The sequence below is a fragment of the Panthera pardus genome, unplaced genomic scaffold (assembly GCF_024362965.1).
Source record: "Panthera pardus isolate Hobbes unplaced genomic scaffold, ASM2436296v1 HiC_scaffold_19, whole genome shotgun sequence".
Classification (NCBI taxonomy): Eukaryota; Metazoa; Chordata; class Mammalia; order Carnivora; family Felidae; genus Panthera; species Panthera pardus.
This window is the reverse complement of record NW_026526754.1, coordinates 15,049,180-15,068,296: the sequence shown is the minus strand read 5'-3', so window position 1 is coordinate 15,068,296 and position 19,117 is coordinate 15,049,180. Positions and strand designations below refer to the sequence as shown.

At 37.5% G+C, this 19,117-nt stretch overlaps 1 protein-coding gene across 5 annotated transcripts in view; it reads right to left on the bottom strand.

Moving 5' to 3' along the window:
- Positions 1-19,117, bottom strand: part of CNTNAP4 (contactin associated protein family member 4) — a 251,582-nt gene that overhangs the window by 26,084 nt on the left and 206,381 nt on the right. For all 5 annotated transcript variants that reach the window (XM_019413125.2, XM_019413122.2, XM_019413123.2 and 2 more), the window contains 2 exons: positions 11,313-11,483; positions 10,393-10,611 (listed from right to left, as the gene is read on the bottom strand). In XM_019413125.2, the coding sequence (XP_019268670.1) occupies positions 10,393-10,611; positions 11,313-11,483 (390 nt within the window). The remainder of the gene's footprint in view (positions 1-10,392; positions 10,612-11,312; positions 11,484-19,117) is intronic.

The following is a 19,117-nucleotide window of genomic DNA, read 5'->3' as shown; positions in this document are numbered from 1 at the left end:
AAAACTAAAAAAAAGTATATGAAAATACAATCCACAGAAAGAGAGAAGAAATCTGTAATAACGTTACCTGAAATAAATCCAAAATTCTTATAAACCTTTAAAAAAAAAAAGAAGAAGACAACCCTGTAGAAAATGGGCAACAGATCTGAACAGCATCGTCACAAAGGAGGATATCCAAATGGTCAATAGCTATCTGGCAGTGTCTTTTAAGGCTTAACATATGCGCATCTTATGACCCAGTAATTCCACTGTTAGGTAGAGACCCAACAGAAATACAAGCATATGTTCACCAAAAGACCAGTACAAGGATATATTTGTGATATCCAACTTTGCAAGCGCACAAATGCCCATCCACAGTAAATATATCTACCTTTGTACCGGTCATGTCAGTTTCCCAAAATATCCCTGAGCGATACTAATGTGCAACTAACAGTGATCACCAAACTCCAGACCTTCGACAGGCTCAGAGTTCAACATTAACCCTCACGTGTGGCATTTAGAAACTGTTTGCTCTAGAAGCCCAATAAATATTTGTGGATTTGATGCAATTCAAATGCAATGCAAATGACTTATGCATCCATGTCAGGAGTTCTTACTTCTCCTTCAGGTCCTAGTCACAAAGTATTGAGATGGAGTTTGCCCCATTTAAAAAAACCTGTCAGTAAAAGAATTTAGACTGCAAACAAAAATTGCAGAGCTAGTTGAATGAAAATCAATTCAAGGCTAATTTAAGAAGCTTCTAAGAAAAATGCTGAGTTTACAAACCAAAATAGAAAATGACCACTGTCACATTTCAGCTTAAAAAAATGATTGATTCTTTTCTCTCCATCATTTCCGTGGTTGGGGAATGTTTGCGGGTGAATGATAACAGCAATGACTCTCGACGTTGAGACTTCACTGTAACAAGGTCAAGGACATATGTTTAATATACCAATTAACATCATGCCACTAAACTTATTTTTTAAGGTAATAAATAGAATGTCTGAGTAGGACTTTTTAACTCAGACACATCATAAATCACATACACACACAAAGGACAAAGTGAAAGAATGTGAAAAGGTCAGTAGAGACTCAGTGCCATAAATAAGACCAAGAATGGAGAAAGAACTAGAAGGCTCGAACTAAAGGGTGAATTGCCATTTTTATTATGAGAAGCCATCTGACAGTTGGGATATTTGGGGAAGGAGCGGAGACTGTCACTGCATTGGTGTTCACTGTTTCTAATCACATTACATTCACGTTAAATGTTTCCACTGCCTCATACAAGGCTTTGTGTTCATTATTTCATTACTCCTTCACTTTGCACGGAATCCTATAGTTTGGTTTAGATGAAGATACTTGTTCTAACGTTTGGAACTGCAGGTATTGTTAAAAACCTTCCGTTCTATCATTCTTTGGTGTAGACTAACAGTAGTTCCATCTCTGAAACGACCATTTCCTTTATTTCCATCTCAATGTCCTAGATCATTGTTGCCCAGCTGAATCACGTTTTTATCTTGCTTTCTACTTATTTTCACTGATTTTGTTCAGAAGGTGAAGCATTAGTCTGGCCTCAGAGTTACACTCTGAGATGTGGACACACTTCATGATTGGTCTTTAGAGGAGAGAGTGAAGCCAGCAATGGAGAAAGTGTCGAATCCTACCCACTAGACCATCAGGGAGGTTTGAAGCCAGTAATGGAGAAAACACCTTAGATGTTTTCCATGACATCCCATCCTACTAGTCACTTCTGAGACACCACCCAAAAAAGAAAAAAAAGTAATGTCCACATTGTGGACATATCAACATTGACCAGGCTGTGGTAGCACAGTGAGATGAAGAATATAACTGGAATCAAAATTAACACATATCCAGATATCCACATTTTACTTGTAGGTAAAAGTGTTAAAGATATATCTCAAACAAATATATTTCTACATTATCAAATTTTCTAATGTTTCGTATTTGTCGTATTATAAAATGGCTTTATTTGGTATTTGAAATATTCCACAATAGTGTTAATGTTTTCTGCCAAATTTGTTTACAAGCAAGAAGGTACATTTCTGGCAAAAGCGACTAAATGCTGGGATACTAACATAATCTATCTTCGAGTGACTAACATTAGCTTAGTCTTACAGTTGAGGAGGGCTCAGTCGGCTGAGCGTCTGACTTTGGCTCAGGTCATGGTCTTGCCGTCCATGAGTTCAACCCCACATGAGGCTCACTGATGTCAGTGCAGAGCCTGGTTTGGATCCTCTGTCTCCCTCTCTCTCTGTCCCTCCCCCACTTGCACTCTCTCAAAAATAAATAAAACATTAAAAAAAGTTTTTTAAAAAGACGTGTTTCTATGTAACTGAAATCACCATCATCACTGTCTGGATTTAAACATTTTTTTAGGAGAAAAAAGTTATACTGAACTATAGACTTACTCTTTATAGTTACATTTATCTCATTAATATATACTGATACCCCAAAACAAATGATAGTCATTATGCACACTTAAGAATACTGATTAGCCATAATTAATTTTAAGAATGATGGGTGAACTACAAATTAAACTCTTGAACTTGTAAGTAAGGGGAATGAAATTACCTTTTAAACTGTGAACCAGAAGATCAATTCTGTTGCATTAGAAGAGAGACTCCTACTCACCCACAGAGTCATGACTCTGGGAACACACTTAGCTCTAGAATATTGGAAGGTATTCATATGTGGGGAAACAGTGTCCAAGAGAAGGTGCCTTCTGCATCTGACATGTACTGTCACAGAACATATGAACAAAGAAGCCCGATTTCCTGGGAGAGTGTGATTATGGGGCGGGTGGGATCTCACTGAAGAAAAGGAAAGAGGGGAGATATTTTCTCCAGGGTGTGAAGAAGGACCACCAGTCTTTTGCTGCCTTGAAAGAGTATGGTTTATAGAGTTTGTAGTATATAATCTAGACTGAAGGGTCAGGGAACGGCTTGAATCATCCTCCAGGTTAGGATAAAGGAAGAAAACAAGAAAAGCTAACTTCCGTTGAAATTGAAAAGTGCGAAATGATGTGAGAATCCCAGAGACCTAAGAGAAGTGTCTTGTCCCCGAGAAGATTAGCAGGAGTAAGTAGTCACACACTAACAGCAACAACAAATCCACCACAAGTTGTGTGTATATACACTTAAAGTATGGCCCAACTCTGCTTTTCACCGTGTCTGCTTCAGCCCACACCAACGTCATCTCTCACAGGGACCACTGCCCTAGCCTGCTTCTACCCTGTTCCCTCCATCCACATTCTTCACAGTGGTCAGGAAGACGTGGAAAGGTACATTAGATCATGCGCTCCTCTGAGCCTCAGAATAAGACCCAAATTCCTCACCACAGTCTCAAGACCCAGTCAAGTTGACCATGATTTGCAACAGGCTTTCCCTCAGACCAACTCTACCGTTCTGCTGCCATGGCTTCCTCCTTGCTCCCTGACTCCTTCACTTCGCTTTGAGCCATGGTTCTTCTGCTGGGAATTCTCTCCCTCCAGATGTTCACGTTCCCTCTTCTGCTTCCTCTGGCCTCTGTTCAAATGTAAGGTCCTCAGAGAGCACTCTCCTGACCACCCTGCTGAAAGTAGAAGCCCCTTAACCCAATTTATTGCTTGACTTTTTATAGTGTTGATCATTATCTGAAATTGTGTCTGTATATACATATATACACACACACAGATATATGTGTGCATACATGCATGTGTGTATAATATATGTGTATTAACAATGTATGTTATAAATAATAACTATATTATCTTACTATTTACTCTTTTATTGGCTGCCTCTTGTCTCTTCCACTGAAATATACTATAAGGAATGCAGAGAGCTACTTTTTTGGTCTCAGTAAATGCTACACTAAGTTAGCTCTAATTTTTATTGATTTTTTGCTAGTTTTCCACCCACTTTGCACGAATTCATTGTAACTTTAAAAAAATTTTTTAACATTTATTTATTTTTGAGAGACAGAGAGAGACCGAGCACAAGCAGGGGAGGGGCAGAGAGACAGGGAGACACAGAATCCAAAGCAGGCTCCAGGCTCTGAGCTGTCGGCACAGAGCCTGATGCGGGGCTCGAACCCGTGAACCATGAGACCATGACCTGATCTGAAGTCAGACGCTCAACCGACTGAGCCATCAGGCACCCCACATTGTAACTTTTTAAATTATGATTTAACTCCCATTGAAGTATGTTAATCTAGAAATTTAAAAAATATCTTGATGTGTTTATTAGTAGTATTATAAATTGATAAGTTAATATTCCGTCTTGTAAGTGTCATTTTTTAATGACTAGGTTGGGGCCTGTTCCTAAGAGCGTGGTCTACTCATGTGGTAGAAATAGAGATAAAAGAAAACCCTGATGTGTTCTTTGACAGCCAGTGACCTGCCTCTCCCTAAGCCTTTTTTAAAACATGGGTCCTTAAATGCTCCCCAATCAAGAGACACAGGGCATCAGAACGGATAAAAAACCAAGACCCATAAATATGCTGGTTGAAAGAGACCCATTTTAGACCCAAAGACACCTCCAGTTTTAAAGTGAGGAGGTGGAGAACCATTTGTCATGCTAAGGGACATCAAAAGTAAGCTGGCATAGCCATACTGGGGCCAAAATCAGACAAACTAGACTTTTAACCAAAGACTGTAAAAAGAGATGAAGAAGGGCACTATCGCCTAATAAAATAAAGAGGTCTATCCAACAAGGTCTAACAATAGTAACTATTTTTGCATTCAACTTGGGAGAAGCCAAATATCTACATCAATAAACAACACACTTACTGAAATTCATTGGTAACAATACTGTAATAGTAGAAGACTTCAACAGTCTCCTTACAGCAACGGACAGATAATCTAAAGCACACAATCAACTGGGAAACAATGGCTTTGAATGACACACCGGACCAGATGGACTTAACAGATATACTCAGAGGATTTCATCCCAGAGCAGCAGAAGACACATTTAGAATGCACGTGGAACATTTTCCAGAAGAGATCACATACTGGGTCACAAATCAGGCTTCAACCAGTACAAAAAGACTGAGATCATTCTTTGCATATTTTCAGACCACACTGAAACTTGAAGTCAACCACAAGAAAAAATCTGTAAAGACTACAAATATATGGAGGATAAAGAACATCCTGTTAATGAATGAATGGGTTAACCAGGAAATTAGAGAAGAAATTGAAAAAATACATGGAAGCAAATGAAAATGAAAACACAATAGTCCAAAACCTTTGGGATACAGGAAAGGTGGTCTTAGGAGGGAAGTACATAGTGAGAAGTCGGGAAGAAGAGGGAAGTAGATAGCTTCCTCAATCAGGAAGCAAGAAAAGTCTCAAATATACAAACTAACCTTACACCTAAAGGAGCTGGAAAGAGAACAGCAAATAAAACCCAAAGCCAGCAGAAGAAGAGAAATAATAAAGATTACACCAGAAATAAAGGATATACAAATTAAAAAAAAAAAAAAACAATAAAACTCCGAGATGGTTCTTTGAAAGAATTAACAAAATTGATAAACCCCCTAGCCAGACTTATCAAAAAGAAAAGAGAAAGGACCCAATAAATAAAATCATGAATGAAAGAGGAGAGATCACAACCAACACCACAGAAATACAATTATAAGAGAATATCATGAGCAATTATATGCCAACAAACTGGGCAATCTGGAAGAAATGGATAAATTCCTAGAAACCTATAAACTACCAAATCTGAAACAGGAAGAAATAGAAAATTTGAACAGGCTCATAACCAGCAAATAAATAGGATCAGTAATCAAAAATCTTCCAACTCTCAAAGGTCCAGGGCCAGATGGCTTCCCAGAGGAATTCTAGCAAACATTTAAAAAGAGTTAAAACCTATTCTTCTGAACTGTTCCAAAAAGAGAAATAGAAGGAAAACTTCCAAACTCATTCTATGAGGTCAGCATTGCCTTGATTCCAAAACCAGACAAAGATCCCACTAAAAAGGAGAACTACAAACCAACATCCCTGATGAACATGGATGCAAAAATTCTCAACAAGATACTAGCAAATCGAATCCGACAGTACATTAAGAGAATTATTCACCACATTCAAGTGGGAGTCATTCTTGGCCTGCAGGAGTGGTTCCATATTCAAATCAATCAATGTGATACACCACATTAATAAAAGAACAGAAAAGAACCATATGATCTTTTCAATAGATGCAGAAAAGGCATTTGACAAAATACAGCATCCTTTCTTGATAAAAACCCTCAATGAAGTAGGGACAGAAGGAAATCTCAACATCATAAAGGCCATATACGAAAGACCCACAGCTAATATCATACTTAATCGGGAAAAACTGAGAGCATTTCCCCTAAAGTCAGGAATACAACACGGATGTCCACTCTCACCACTTTTATTCCACATAGCGCTGGAATTCCTAGCCTCAGCAATCAGACAACAAAAAGAAATAAAAGGCATCCAAATTGGTAAGGATAAAGTCAAACTTTCACTCTTCACAGATTTCACTCTACATGGAAAACCTGAAAGACTCCACCAAAAAACTGCTGGAGCTGACACACGAATTCAGCAAAGTTGCAGGGTATGAAATCAATGTATAGAAATTGGTTGCATTTTGATACACCAACAGTGAAGCGGCAGAAAGAGAAATCAAGGAATCTATCCCATTTACAATTGCACCAAAACCCATAAGATACCTGTGGATAAACCCAACCAAACAGGCAAAAGATTTGTGCTCTGAAAACCAAAGAACATTTATAAAAAAACTGAAGAAGAAACAAAGAAATGGAAAAACATTCCATGCCTTTGATTCGAAGAGTAGATATTGTTAAAATGTCTACACCGCACAAAGCAATCTACACATTCAATGCAATCCCCATCAAAATAACACCAGCATTTTTCACAGACCTAGAACAAATATCCTAAAATTTGTATTTGAACCATAAAAGACCCCAAATAGCCAAAGTAATGTTCAAAAAGAAAAGCAAAGTAGGAGGTATCACAATGCCAGACTTCAAGCTGTATTACAAAGCTGTGTTCATCAAAACAGTAAAGTACTGGCACAAAAAGAGACACATAGATCAATGGAACAGAATGGAGAACCCAGAATTGGACCCATAACTTTATGCTCAACTAATCTTTGACAAATCAGGAAAGTATATCCGATGGAAAAAAAGACAACTGCTTCAACAAACAGTGTTGGGAAAATGGACGGCAGCATACATAAGAATGAACCTGGACTACTTTCTTACACCATACACAAAAACAAATTCAAAATGGATGAAAGACCTACATGTAAGATAGGAAACCATCAAAATCCTGGAGGAGAACACAGGCAGCAACCTCTTTGACTCTGGCTGGAGCAACTGCTTACTAGACACATCTCCAGAGGCAAAGGAAACAAAATAAACTACCGGGACCTCATCAAGATAAAAAACTTCTGCACAGTGAAGAAAACAATCAACAAAACTAAAATACAACCTAGGCAATGGGAGAAGGTATTTGCAAATGGCATAATGGGTAAATGGCTAGTATCCAAAATCTATAAAGAACTTATGAAACTCAACACCCAAAAAATAAATAATCCAGTGGAATAATGGGAAGGAGGTATGAACAGACATTTCTCCAAAGAAGACATCCAGATGGCTAATAGACACATGAAAAAATGCTCAATATCACTCATCATTGGGGAAATACAATCAAAACCACAATGAGATATTACCTCACACCTGTCAGAATGGCTAAAATGAACAACTCAGGAAACAACTGATGTTGATGAGGACGTGGAAAAAGGGAAATCCTCTTACGCTATTGGTGGGACTGGTGTAGCCACTCCGGAAAACATTGTGGTTTCTCAAAAAGTTGAAAACAGAACTACCCTCAGACCCAGCATTGCACTACTAGGTATTTTACCCAAAGGATACAAAAATACCAATTCAAAGGGGCACACGCACCCCAACTTTCACAGCAGCACTATCAGCAATAGCCAAATTATGGAAAGAGCCCAAATGTCCGTTGACTGGTGAAAGGATAAAGAAGATGTGGTATATATATATATATATATATATGTATATATATATATATATATATACAATGGAATAATACTCAGCCACCAAAAAGAATGAAATCTTGCCATTTGCAAAAACGTGGATGGAGCTAAAGTGTATTATGCTAAGCGAAGTAAGTCAGGCAGAGAAAAGACAAATACCATATGATTTCACTCATATGTGGAATTAAGAAACAAAACAGATGAACATAGGGGAAGGGAAGAAAAAATAAGACCAAACAGTGAGGGAGTTAAGAGACTTAACTATAGAGAGCAAACTGAGGGCTGATGGAAGGAAGTGGGTGGGAGATGGGCTATATGGGTGATGGGCATTAAAAAGGGCACTTGTAACTGCCCGGCTAGCTCAGTCGGTAGAGCATGAGACTCTTAAAAAGGGCACTTGTTGTGTTGAACACTGGGTGTTGTATGTAAGTGATGGATGACTGAATTCTACTCCTGAAACCAATATTACACTATATGTTAACAGTTAACATGAATTTAAGTACAATCTTGGAAGAAAGTAAAATAAAATAAAATAAAATAAAATAAAATAAAATAAAATAAAATAAAATAAAATAAAGTAAAATAAAACGAGTTCTTCTTTCAATATCATCACATTAACCATGTCAATTTTCTCAGTAACCTGTGAGTAAAAAGAAGGGAACTGTATAAACAGATTTTTATTAAGAGTAGATACATTTTTCAGAGATCTTTCTGCCTTTTTAATTTTCTATGACTTGACTTAAACACAGCGAGGATTTTAGTTTATAAAACTTTCACACAGGGCAGCCTTTGGATTTGAACACATGGGGATGTCAAAAGCCTAACCAATTGCCTCCATAAAGATGAAATCTCTTAGGTATATTTATTAAAATTATAACACATGATTGATGGCAGAAGACTCAAGTCTGTTCCAACACAGTCTTCTGATATAATAATAGTGCTTCCAGCCACTACAGCTACCTGAAATCAAATTAAGGCCCGGATTCCTATCAGACACAATACATAGTGACTTCATTTCTATGAAGTTAAAATTCGCACAAAGGATAAAAGGTCACGTTCAGGCGAACTGCAGCAGACCTCACTGTAAAATTCGAGGACTGTTTCAGCCTTCTCAATTTCCAAGAATAGTAAGGCTATTTCCAAGATACTGACAGATTTTAAATTGCCATACCTTTGGTTGCAGCGGTCTCTCAGGTTTTGTAATTCAGGAAATATCTGTGTCAATTTCCTGAGTTTCTAGCATGTTACTAAAAGTTAGGTCTTTCAAGTATTCCTCATTATTTCCATACCCTTAAATCAGTCGAGTGGCCATAAGATCATGATTAGATTGTCTATTACAGTGCCCTATTCATAGAATCTGCTCATTAAATATTTATTGAGTGAAAGAATAAATGATAGAAGTAAGGAGTATATAAATTCATTAGAAATCCCAAATATGTCTTAATCAAGTAAGCCACAAATAGGCTTATCTTTTGCAGTGAGAGTAATAAACAAGATTATTAAGCAATGAACGATGTAATAGGTATGTTGAATTTTATTCTAAAACACGACTGTTAAAAATGCTTGAAAAAAAGTTTCTCATCATGTATAACCTATCTTGCTTTTATAGCATTGCCCTGCCCCTTTTTGCATTAAAATATCTGAAAAGTGATCAAGTAAGAAATAATTCCTTGCACTCATGGCCGATGAGTTCTGTAAAGTAATTAGCAAGATTAAAAATAAACACTTCCAGAAGGATTCCACCATCAAGTGTATAGATACCAAGTGAATGTATTTAGGCAATAAAGGAACATTTGGATATAAGTATGAGGTAGGTAATCAGAAGGCATCCAAAAATAGGCAAAATGAGAGACACCAGCAGAACTGATGGTTTATACACTTTGTTACTGCTTTTCCTTTTTTCTTCTACTGGCCTGTTTTTTGACGAGGGTCCCTGGTTGGCATCAGCTGGAATTACAGGGAGAGTTCCTTAAATCCTCTGGGAAGAGAGATAAACACCTCCAACATAACACTAAAAGCACTAATGTAAAAACAAACAAACAAAGCAAACAGATTACATAATCTGTAATAGTAAGAATCCAGATTTAGGCATTAATCAAATACAAATTTAAATCTCACTTACTAGGTAGATTCCTGAAGGCAAGGCATTTAGATCCCTGGTAGCTCAGTCACCTCATCTGTAAAATGGGGTTAACTCATTTCACAGGTTTGGGTACCAGGAAGGCATAAAACACCTGGCACAGCCTGGAACGTAGGTTCTCAGTAAACAGTGGTTTGTTGTGGCTGTTACCACTATTTTTATAGTTGGTATTATTTCATTTTGGCCCACGACTGCGCTGACATCATAGAGTTAAATGACGACAGAACTTACCCACGAAGAGTTGACTGTTGAGCTGTAAAAGGACATGGCCGTCAGTGGGAGCAGGCTGCGTCTTCGGTAAGAGCTGATCCACTTGGATAGTTGCCTCTTTCATGTTCCTTTCAACTTTGACGTGGTGCCACTGGTTGTCATTGAAATGAGTGGGTGACTGCACTGAGATTTCAAAAGGTCCATTCCCCACATCAAATGAAAAGGTCACTACTGCCGGTGCTGGAAATATGAGATACGAAGATTGTTCAAGTTAGTCCACACGGGGGAAAGCGGAGTCCTCTTTAGGAACAGCGCCATAGCATAGCAGTCAGGAAATATAAAGATAAGGGCTCAAATCTTATGGAAGGAACCGATGACGTCAGTAAAAGACAGAGGGGGAATAAGACAGTCAAACACATTTGGGAAAAAACTCCGATCTTAAAAAAATTCATCCTCAGAGTTAATTTCTCATATTGAGAAAAGAGTAAAGCTATTTGGCCAGAATAAGAAAACTAAATAGGCTCTGGCCTTTTATGTAAAAATAATTTTTACAATGATTCAAAGTTTCTATAATTTTAAAAGCACGTAATATACATTTGATATTAAGATACTAATGGTGGTCTAAGCGTATACCAAAATTATAAGGCTGGGGATCTAATTAACTTTGTAACTGACTGAGAATTTAGTTTTTAAAAAATTTTAATTATCTGAATTTAAAACCCTTCTTAAATTGGTTCTAGAGAATACCAATTATATTCCCAAATTATCGTGTTAAATATTAAATTATTTTCTTGCAAAAAGGCTAACAATATCAGATTTTTTTCAAAAGGACACAATGAAGAGATTCAGCTGATAAAGTAGAAACACAGTACTTTAACAATTAGTTAAAGGATTTACTACTAAATAGAATTCCACAGGCCTCTAAGGAAAAGGAGACTCACAGCGTAGCTCTATCCTTATAAAATCGGTAATCCCCAGGTTCTCTAAAAATACCCCAGATGAAGCTGTTGTCTTAAAAAAGAAAGACACATCTGCACTAAGTTCTCCATGGAAAGTAGGAAAATGAAGGTATGAAGCCTCAGTATTGAAGGAAGCTGAATTCCAAAATGATCCTGTTTGAAAAAAAAAAAAAGGAAAAAAATCAAAAAGAAAAATTCATGAAATGAATGGCATAATTACATTTTCAATTTTTAGTATTTCTGCTACTAAAAATATTGCTAATTTATACAAACCCGCTTTTCTTTTTTCTATTAACTATATACTTAGTCTACAGGACATGGGCATAAGAATGGAGATTTTACAAGGATCGTGATCCTGGATTCCTTCCAACATATGAGAGGAATGATCACTACAGAAATGGTCCGAATGTTACATTTTATGTAACAAAAATAGCCTCACCCCAAATACCACCCTCTGCCAAAGTGATGTGGTAAAAATCTCCCAAATATTCACTAATAGACTTAATTTTTTTATAACTTGAAAACTGAAACACCTACATTCCTTTGAATAACAAAACTCTAAAGAAGCTCAAAGCGTTTTTTGTTCTGACACTTCTAACACACACACTTCACAGAGTTACGCCTTCAACTAACTGTTTTCATTAATGGGCCTTGTGATTTTCTAAACTGAGACTGGCATTCAAAATATTCTCACCTAATTAAAGATCAAGACACTACTTACTTTCCTGATCTTCTCACAAAAATGCTCTTTCCATTCAAAATTATCTTTTACTTTGCTTGTAATAGTGAAGTGATCAACAGTAGGAAAGGGCTCTCGAAAAGTTTAAAAATGCTCAATATAAGGAGAAAATGTGCAAAAGGTTGGGGGTATAAATTAAGGGATTTGAAAACAATTATGTGGACTATTAATTGAATTATAATTTCTGACCACATGCCACTTCTCATCTTCACTTTCCCATTCTGTTTTTTTTGGGGGAGAGCAGTTATACCTACAACTTTCCTTTTGAGAAAATATTGTGGGACTTATACAGCAGACAGCATGGGAAATAAAGTATAAATGCAGTGACTGAAGCGGCAAGAGCGAAATCCAAGTGTCTCTGTGTGGCTGATGAGAAGCACCACCCGAGAAATGAACTATGTATTTGCTGCTGCCACCAGCAAGTTCTCGACACACGGAATATAAATATACACCTGCCTCCATACGCACTCACAACATTGGTTAAAATTCTATCTAAATTACCTTCCTGGAAGACGTATTGATCCACTGAAGTCAGAAAACAGTAATTTCAAAACAATGGTTCATTATGTTAGCAGGGAACAGATAGCTAGAGTTAAAAATCGCAGACTTGCCTCAGCTTCTCTCCGTTCCTTAGATTTTAATTTATTTTCTATAAATCCTGGACCAAACAAGCGGTGGCTGTATCCAGTTTACGTTTTCTGTTTTTCTTATGGACCTGATTCAAAAGTCAATTCTCAGCTCATCTGTGAACAATTTTAGAGCTGCATTTATTCCGCTGAGAATATACTTTGAGGGCTTTTTTTTTTTTCTACAGCCAAATGAAACTGTATATTATCTGAGTTGGCCAAGCCTAGTCTTATTTCCATTTTACAGCTATTTCTATGCTTAGACATTTTGATCTCTAGGAAAAACTGCAAGGAAATGCGAAACATCAAATCAGGGATAACAACACATTTGTGTTCTTAAAAGCTCTTACCTGACCTATTTTTAAAAGGAATTAAATGCCTTTCTGTTGAAATGTGATGTATATGAAAATCAAAGCTGTAACTTAAAGTTGTGGAACATTACCGAATCTTCTTCATTCGGTCAGATTAAAAAGAACACTCAGAATTCCTTAAAGGTCTACATGAGATAATATTACTATAAGACATAATATTTCAGTTGTTTCATTTCTATATCACACCTAACCCAATAAAGCATCCTGCAGAAGGTTTCAGGAAGCTGGCTGAAACAAACAAACAAAAAAAAACAATTTCTGAATTGCTGCTATCTTTACAATGAATGTTTTTATAGTAATGAAAACAATGTATTACCTTAGGTAGCTTAAACATTCTCACATACATCATCATGCCTATTTAGCCCAGTTAGCAAACCTTATTGTACAGATTCACAATAGGTTAAAAAAATAAAAAAGAAAAGAAAAAAAAGACACCATTTTATTGGATTAGGAAATTGCTGCTAATTCAAAACAATGGTAAAGAAAGCAAAGGCCAATATTTCCATGATCAAATGTTTATGGCGTATGATATCTCAGCTCTTTCCAGACTGTGCTAAGAAGCACCCAGGAGAACGTGGACTGCCTCCGAAAAAGGAGGGGAAAGAGCAGGAGGCCCAGCAAAGCAGAGCCCAGCAGGCGGGCGCCAGCAGGAAGCTGCAGGTCTTTTGAAGAGAGAGTTCCTGGCTAAGGTGGTTCAAAAATCCTTAAGCTGCATCCAGTGGCAGACTGGAATGCAATCACCTGCAATCGGGAGAATAGGACCACTTTTATCACCCCAACAAAAACAATTCATGACGTGTTATTCTATGTAATTAACTAGTAATTTAAAAAATTTCAGTAATTAATAATTCGTATCTTTTCAATTAACTTCAGTAGAGGGTACTCAAAACTTGGAAATATTCCTTCAGGAATTCCACCTTTTATTCTTCCCAAATTAAAAAAAAATGCAATGGATACTGGGATCCAGACAGTTATTTACATAGAAGAGGAAGATGTACTAAGGATTGAATTCCATACACAAAGTAAAAAAGAGCTCATTTAGGAAACTTAGCTTAGTAGAATGTTAAGATTACAAGTAATTTAAAGGGCGCCTGGGTGACTCAGTTGGTTAAGCATCCAACTTTTGGTTTCGGCTCAGGTCATAATCTCACAGTTTCGTGGGTTCGAGCCCTTGTCGGGCTCTCCACTGGCAGAGGGTAGCCTGTTTGGGATGCTGTCTCTCTCCCTCTCTGTGTGCCCCTCACCAACTCACGCTCTCTCTCTATCTCTCTCAAAATAAATAAACTTAAAAAAAAGAATTTAAAAAATATTCTTTTTGATAAACTTTTATTTATATCATTAATAGATTATCCATTAAAAAGAACAGATTTAGGGGCGCCTGGGTGGCTCAGTGGGTTAAGCATCCAACTCTTGATTTCGGCTGAGATCATGATTTCACAGCTCGTGGGAATGAGCCCTGCATCACGCTGACAGCATGCAGCCTGCTTGGGATGCTCTCTCTCCCTTTCTCTGCTCCTCCTCCATTTATACTCTCTCTCTCAAAATAAATAAATAAACTTAAAAAAATAACAGATTTATAGAGACAGAAAATTAGATTAGTGGTTCTCTGGAACTGGGGAGAGGAGGCAATTAGAGAATAACAGGGGCTAAGGGGTGGGGAGTTGTTTCTGCATAATAAAAATGTTCTAAAATTGATTGCAGTAATGGTTACACAATGCTGTGACTATACTAAAAGTCACTGAATAGTTCACTTTATATGCATGAATTATATGGTATGTAAATTACACCTTAATAAAGCTGTTTTCAAAAAAGAACAACATTTGAAAAAGCCATTATTTTTTAAGGCACTGTTTTTACTTATAAAAGCAAAAGGCATATGACACACTAACCCTACCTTTCTTTCTTGCCCCACTTTATTGAGGTATAATTGTCATGTAAAGAGCTGTACGTATTTAATGTACACAACTCGATAAGTTTGGGAACACTACCTTTCTTAAAAGTAAATAAAATGAAGTGAAATACAGAAATGCCAAGGCAAGGGATAATTTACTAGTCAAATGGATCTTTCTGGAGGTAAGAGTCATTTCAAAAGCTGGAAGTATAATTTCTTGCATTTGAGTTTTAATTTGGAGATAATTGTAGCTTCTTGTGCGGTTGTAAGAGATAACACAGAAAGATTCTGTGCATCCATTAGCTAGATTTTCCCCAACGCTAACATCTTGCAAAACTGTAGTGTATCAAAACCGGGATATTCACAGATACCGGTCAAGATGCAGGACATCTGCATCACGGCAAGTAGCCTCCAATGCTTCTCTTTTATAGACACACTCATTTCCCTCCTGCCCTCACTCTTCTGTAGCCCTCTTACAACCCCTATTCTCTATTGTCATCCGAAGAATGTTCCATAAATGGAAGGTAGGTAGCCTTTGAGACTGACATATTTTTCACTCAGATTTCTCTCTGAAGATACACCAAGTTGGTGTGCGAATCAATGGTTCATTCCTTTTTGTTGCTGAACAGTATTCCATGTACGGATGTACCAAAATTTGTTTAACTATTCTCCTGTTGAAAGACATCTGGATTGTTTCTGGTTTTCAGCTATTACAATCAAAGCCGCTATGAATATCCATGTAAGAGTTTTTGTATGAACATAAATTCTCAGTTCTCTGGGATAAATGCTATCCCTGAGTCATAGGAGAGTTGCGTGTTTTACTTTTTATGAAACTGCCACAGTCCTTTCCAGAGTGGCTGTATTATTTACATCCCCGCCAGCAATGTGTGAGGGAGCTGGTTTTCCACATCCTAGTCAGAATTCTGTATCATTATTTTTATAGCCATTTTGAAGGGTGTGTAGTGACATCTCATCGTGGTTTTGATATGCATTTGCCCAGGGGCTAATGATTTTGAGTATCTTTTCATGTGCTAATTGCCATCTGTAGCCCTTTGGTGAAATCTCTTTTACCCATTATATCCCTGGCTTGCTGAGGGCCACCTTCTCTCTTGGCCTTTCCTCTGTGCACAGGTGGGAAGAGAGAACCCTCTGATGTCTCTTCCTCTTTGTATAAAAACACAAGACTAGAGGCGTCTGGGTGGCTCAGTCGGTTAAGCGTCCAACTTTGGCTCAGGTCATGATCTCTCGGTCCGTGAGTTCGAGCCCCGCGTCAGGCTCTGTGCTGACAGCTCAGAGCCTGGAGCCTGTTTCAGATTCTCTGTCTCTCTCTGACCCTCCTCTGTTCATGCTCTGTCTCTCTCTGTCTCAAAAATAAATAAACGTTAAGAAAAAAACAACAAAAAACCACAAGACCAATCAAATTAGGGCCCCAGCCTTATGACCTCATTTAACTTAAATTACCTCTTTTTTAAAAATGTTTATTTATTTTTGAGACAGAGAGAGACAGAGCATGAATAGGGGAGGGTCAGAGAGAGAGGGAGACACAGAATCTGAAGCAGGCTCCAGGCTCTGAGCTGTCAGCACAGAGCCCGACGCGGGGCTCAAACTCACGGACCCTGAGATCATGACCTGAGCTGAAGTCGGATGCTTAACCGATGGAGCCACCCAGGCGCCCCTTAAATTACCTCTTTAAAGACTGGTAACTCTGTTACCAGTTAACACAGTTACAATGGGGTTAGGGCTTCAACATATAAGCTTTGGGGGTGGGGAAACAATTCAGTCCATAACATCCCTATTTTAATTGCATTGTTTCTTTTTATTTCCACTGTTGATTTCCCAGGGTTCTTTATATATTCTAGATACTAGTCCTTTGTCAATTCTCAGCCCTCACCTTACTTAACCTTAATCTATCAACAACAATTAACGTAGTTGATTATTCTCCCCTCCTTGAAACATTTTCTTCACTTGGCTCCAGAACACCAACACTCTTGCCTTTCTCATTAGTGTTGTAATTCTGTTTCTTTCTTTCTTCCTCCTCCCCTCTTCAACCTACTAATGTTTGAATGCCTCCAATCCCTATTAATATTGGAATGCCCACTTATCCATCCACAATAACTCCTGCTGGCCCATCTCATGGCTTTAAATATGCTGATGGCTTACAAATACATATCTGAAGCCTGGAACTCTCAAACTAACAACCCCACATCCTATCTGAACATGTCAACTCAACTTTAATATGTTCAAAAACTGAGTTCTTTACATTCTTCTGCAACTCCTTGACCCCAGCAGCAATATTTTCTATCTTGGGAAATGCCAGTTCTGTGCCTCTAATTGACTATTAGACCAAGCACCTTGGTGTCATTCTTGACGCTTTTGCAACCTACATCAACCCATCAGCAAACTGTATTGCTTCTCCTTTTGAATTAGTCCCATACTACAACTATTGTCATTGTGCCCATGGCCCAAGCCACTAGGACTCCTCAGCTGGGTTGGTGATATGGTCTTATAAATGGCCTCCTTGCTTTCACCTCCCCTGTTAAATCTCATTAAAATGTAAGTTAGATCACATCAAGCCTCTACTCAAAAGTGTCTAATGTTTTCCAATTACATTCAAGTTGAAAAAATAAAACCTTTCAAAACCCTCCATGATCTGACCACCAGATCTTCTAATGTCTTCTGCCATTCTCTTTGCTCACTCTGCTCCAGATGTTTTAATCATCTTGCTGTTCCATGAGCATCTCGGCTACATTCCCATCTCTACGTGGCTACTCTGGCTTTTTCCTCTGTCTCAGAGTACTCTTTCACAGATATACACATGCCGTCCGTGCTCCCTTATTTCCTTCAGACTTTTATTCAAATGCCACCTTCTTAGTGGGCATTTTATGACCATTCTATTTAAAATTTCCAATCCCACACCACCCTGCCTCAACTACGTTGTCTTCACAACACATCTTATTAGCATCTATCATACCATATATTTTACTTTTTTATTGTCTATCACCCTCCAAGAGAACTCAAGCCCCCAAAATGCAGATATTTTTATCTATTCTGTTCACTGCATGCATGCTCTCTCTCTCTCTCTCTTTCAGGATGTGGAGAAGGCATAGTATAATATATGGGCTCAGTAAATATTTGTTGAATGAAACAATAAGATTTCCTCTGTCAAAGTAGCAATAAGAAAGCTTACTGTACTTATCTCAGTAAATACACTCAAATTCTTTGGTAGACAAGTAGAAAGAGGGAGGGAAAGAGAGGAACAGAAGAGAGAGTGAAAGAAGAGGAGGAAAAGGAGGAAGGGGTAAAAAAAAGGGAGAAGAACCATGAGGAAAATTAAATAAAGAGAACCTAAGGAAAGAAAATAAAAATATAAAAATTAAAAAGAATTTCCTATTGGTAGAGGATTATCAGACATAGTAGAGCTTGCAAAATTTTATGATTATCTGTTAAAATAGAATTGATCCTCACTCTCCTTAATGGTTTATACGTAGTCTGCCAAATGGAACAAAACTCTGTCGAATGGAAGAGAAATTAACCAAATCACTAGTCAATATCTTTCTCAAGTCTATGAATGTAACTTCTGCAGAGTTATTTATTGCCTACATGCACCTTTGATTATTTAATGCATTTTGGGCAGCTGTGATTTCTCAGACAGCTGAACAAGTCAATGCAGACAAAATGAAAAAAACAATTTCAATGACAAGAATTTCTTAGAACAAGAAACTTAGAACAATCTTTTTTAACTATGCTTAAGTTTTGGTGGTTCCTTGATTGACATAAAATTTCAACACAATGGATTAACTGAGAAGAAGTACATTGAGTCAAATTGTTAGAAACACTCAAATGCCAGAGTTAAAAAACTACCTTGTTCAGATTAATGAACTGAGAGCAGAAATTTAGATCATGTTTGCAACACCAAACAGTTTAAAAAATACACACTTTCTATAGTTTACCATATGATATTCAACTTGAGGGAGAATTAATGCCAAAGCGTAACACTGAGATGCATCCTTGTTAAGTTACTGACCTTGAGGACAGAATATTAAAGTATTTGGTCAGAAAAAGCCAATCCTCTAGAAGGTGAAAAAATAAGTTTGGCTTCAGAATACAGCAAGATTCAATACCAGAAGACAAAGAAGCACTCTCCACAAATTTCTGAGAGA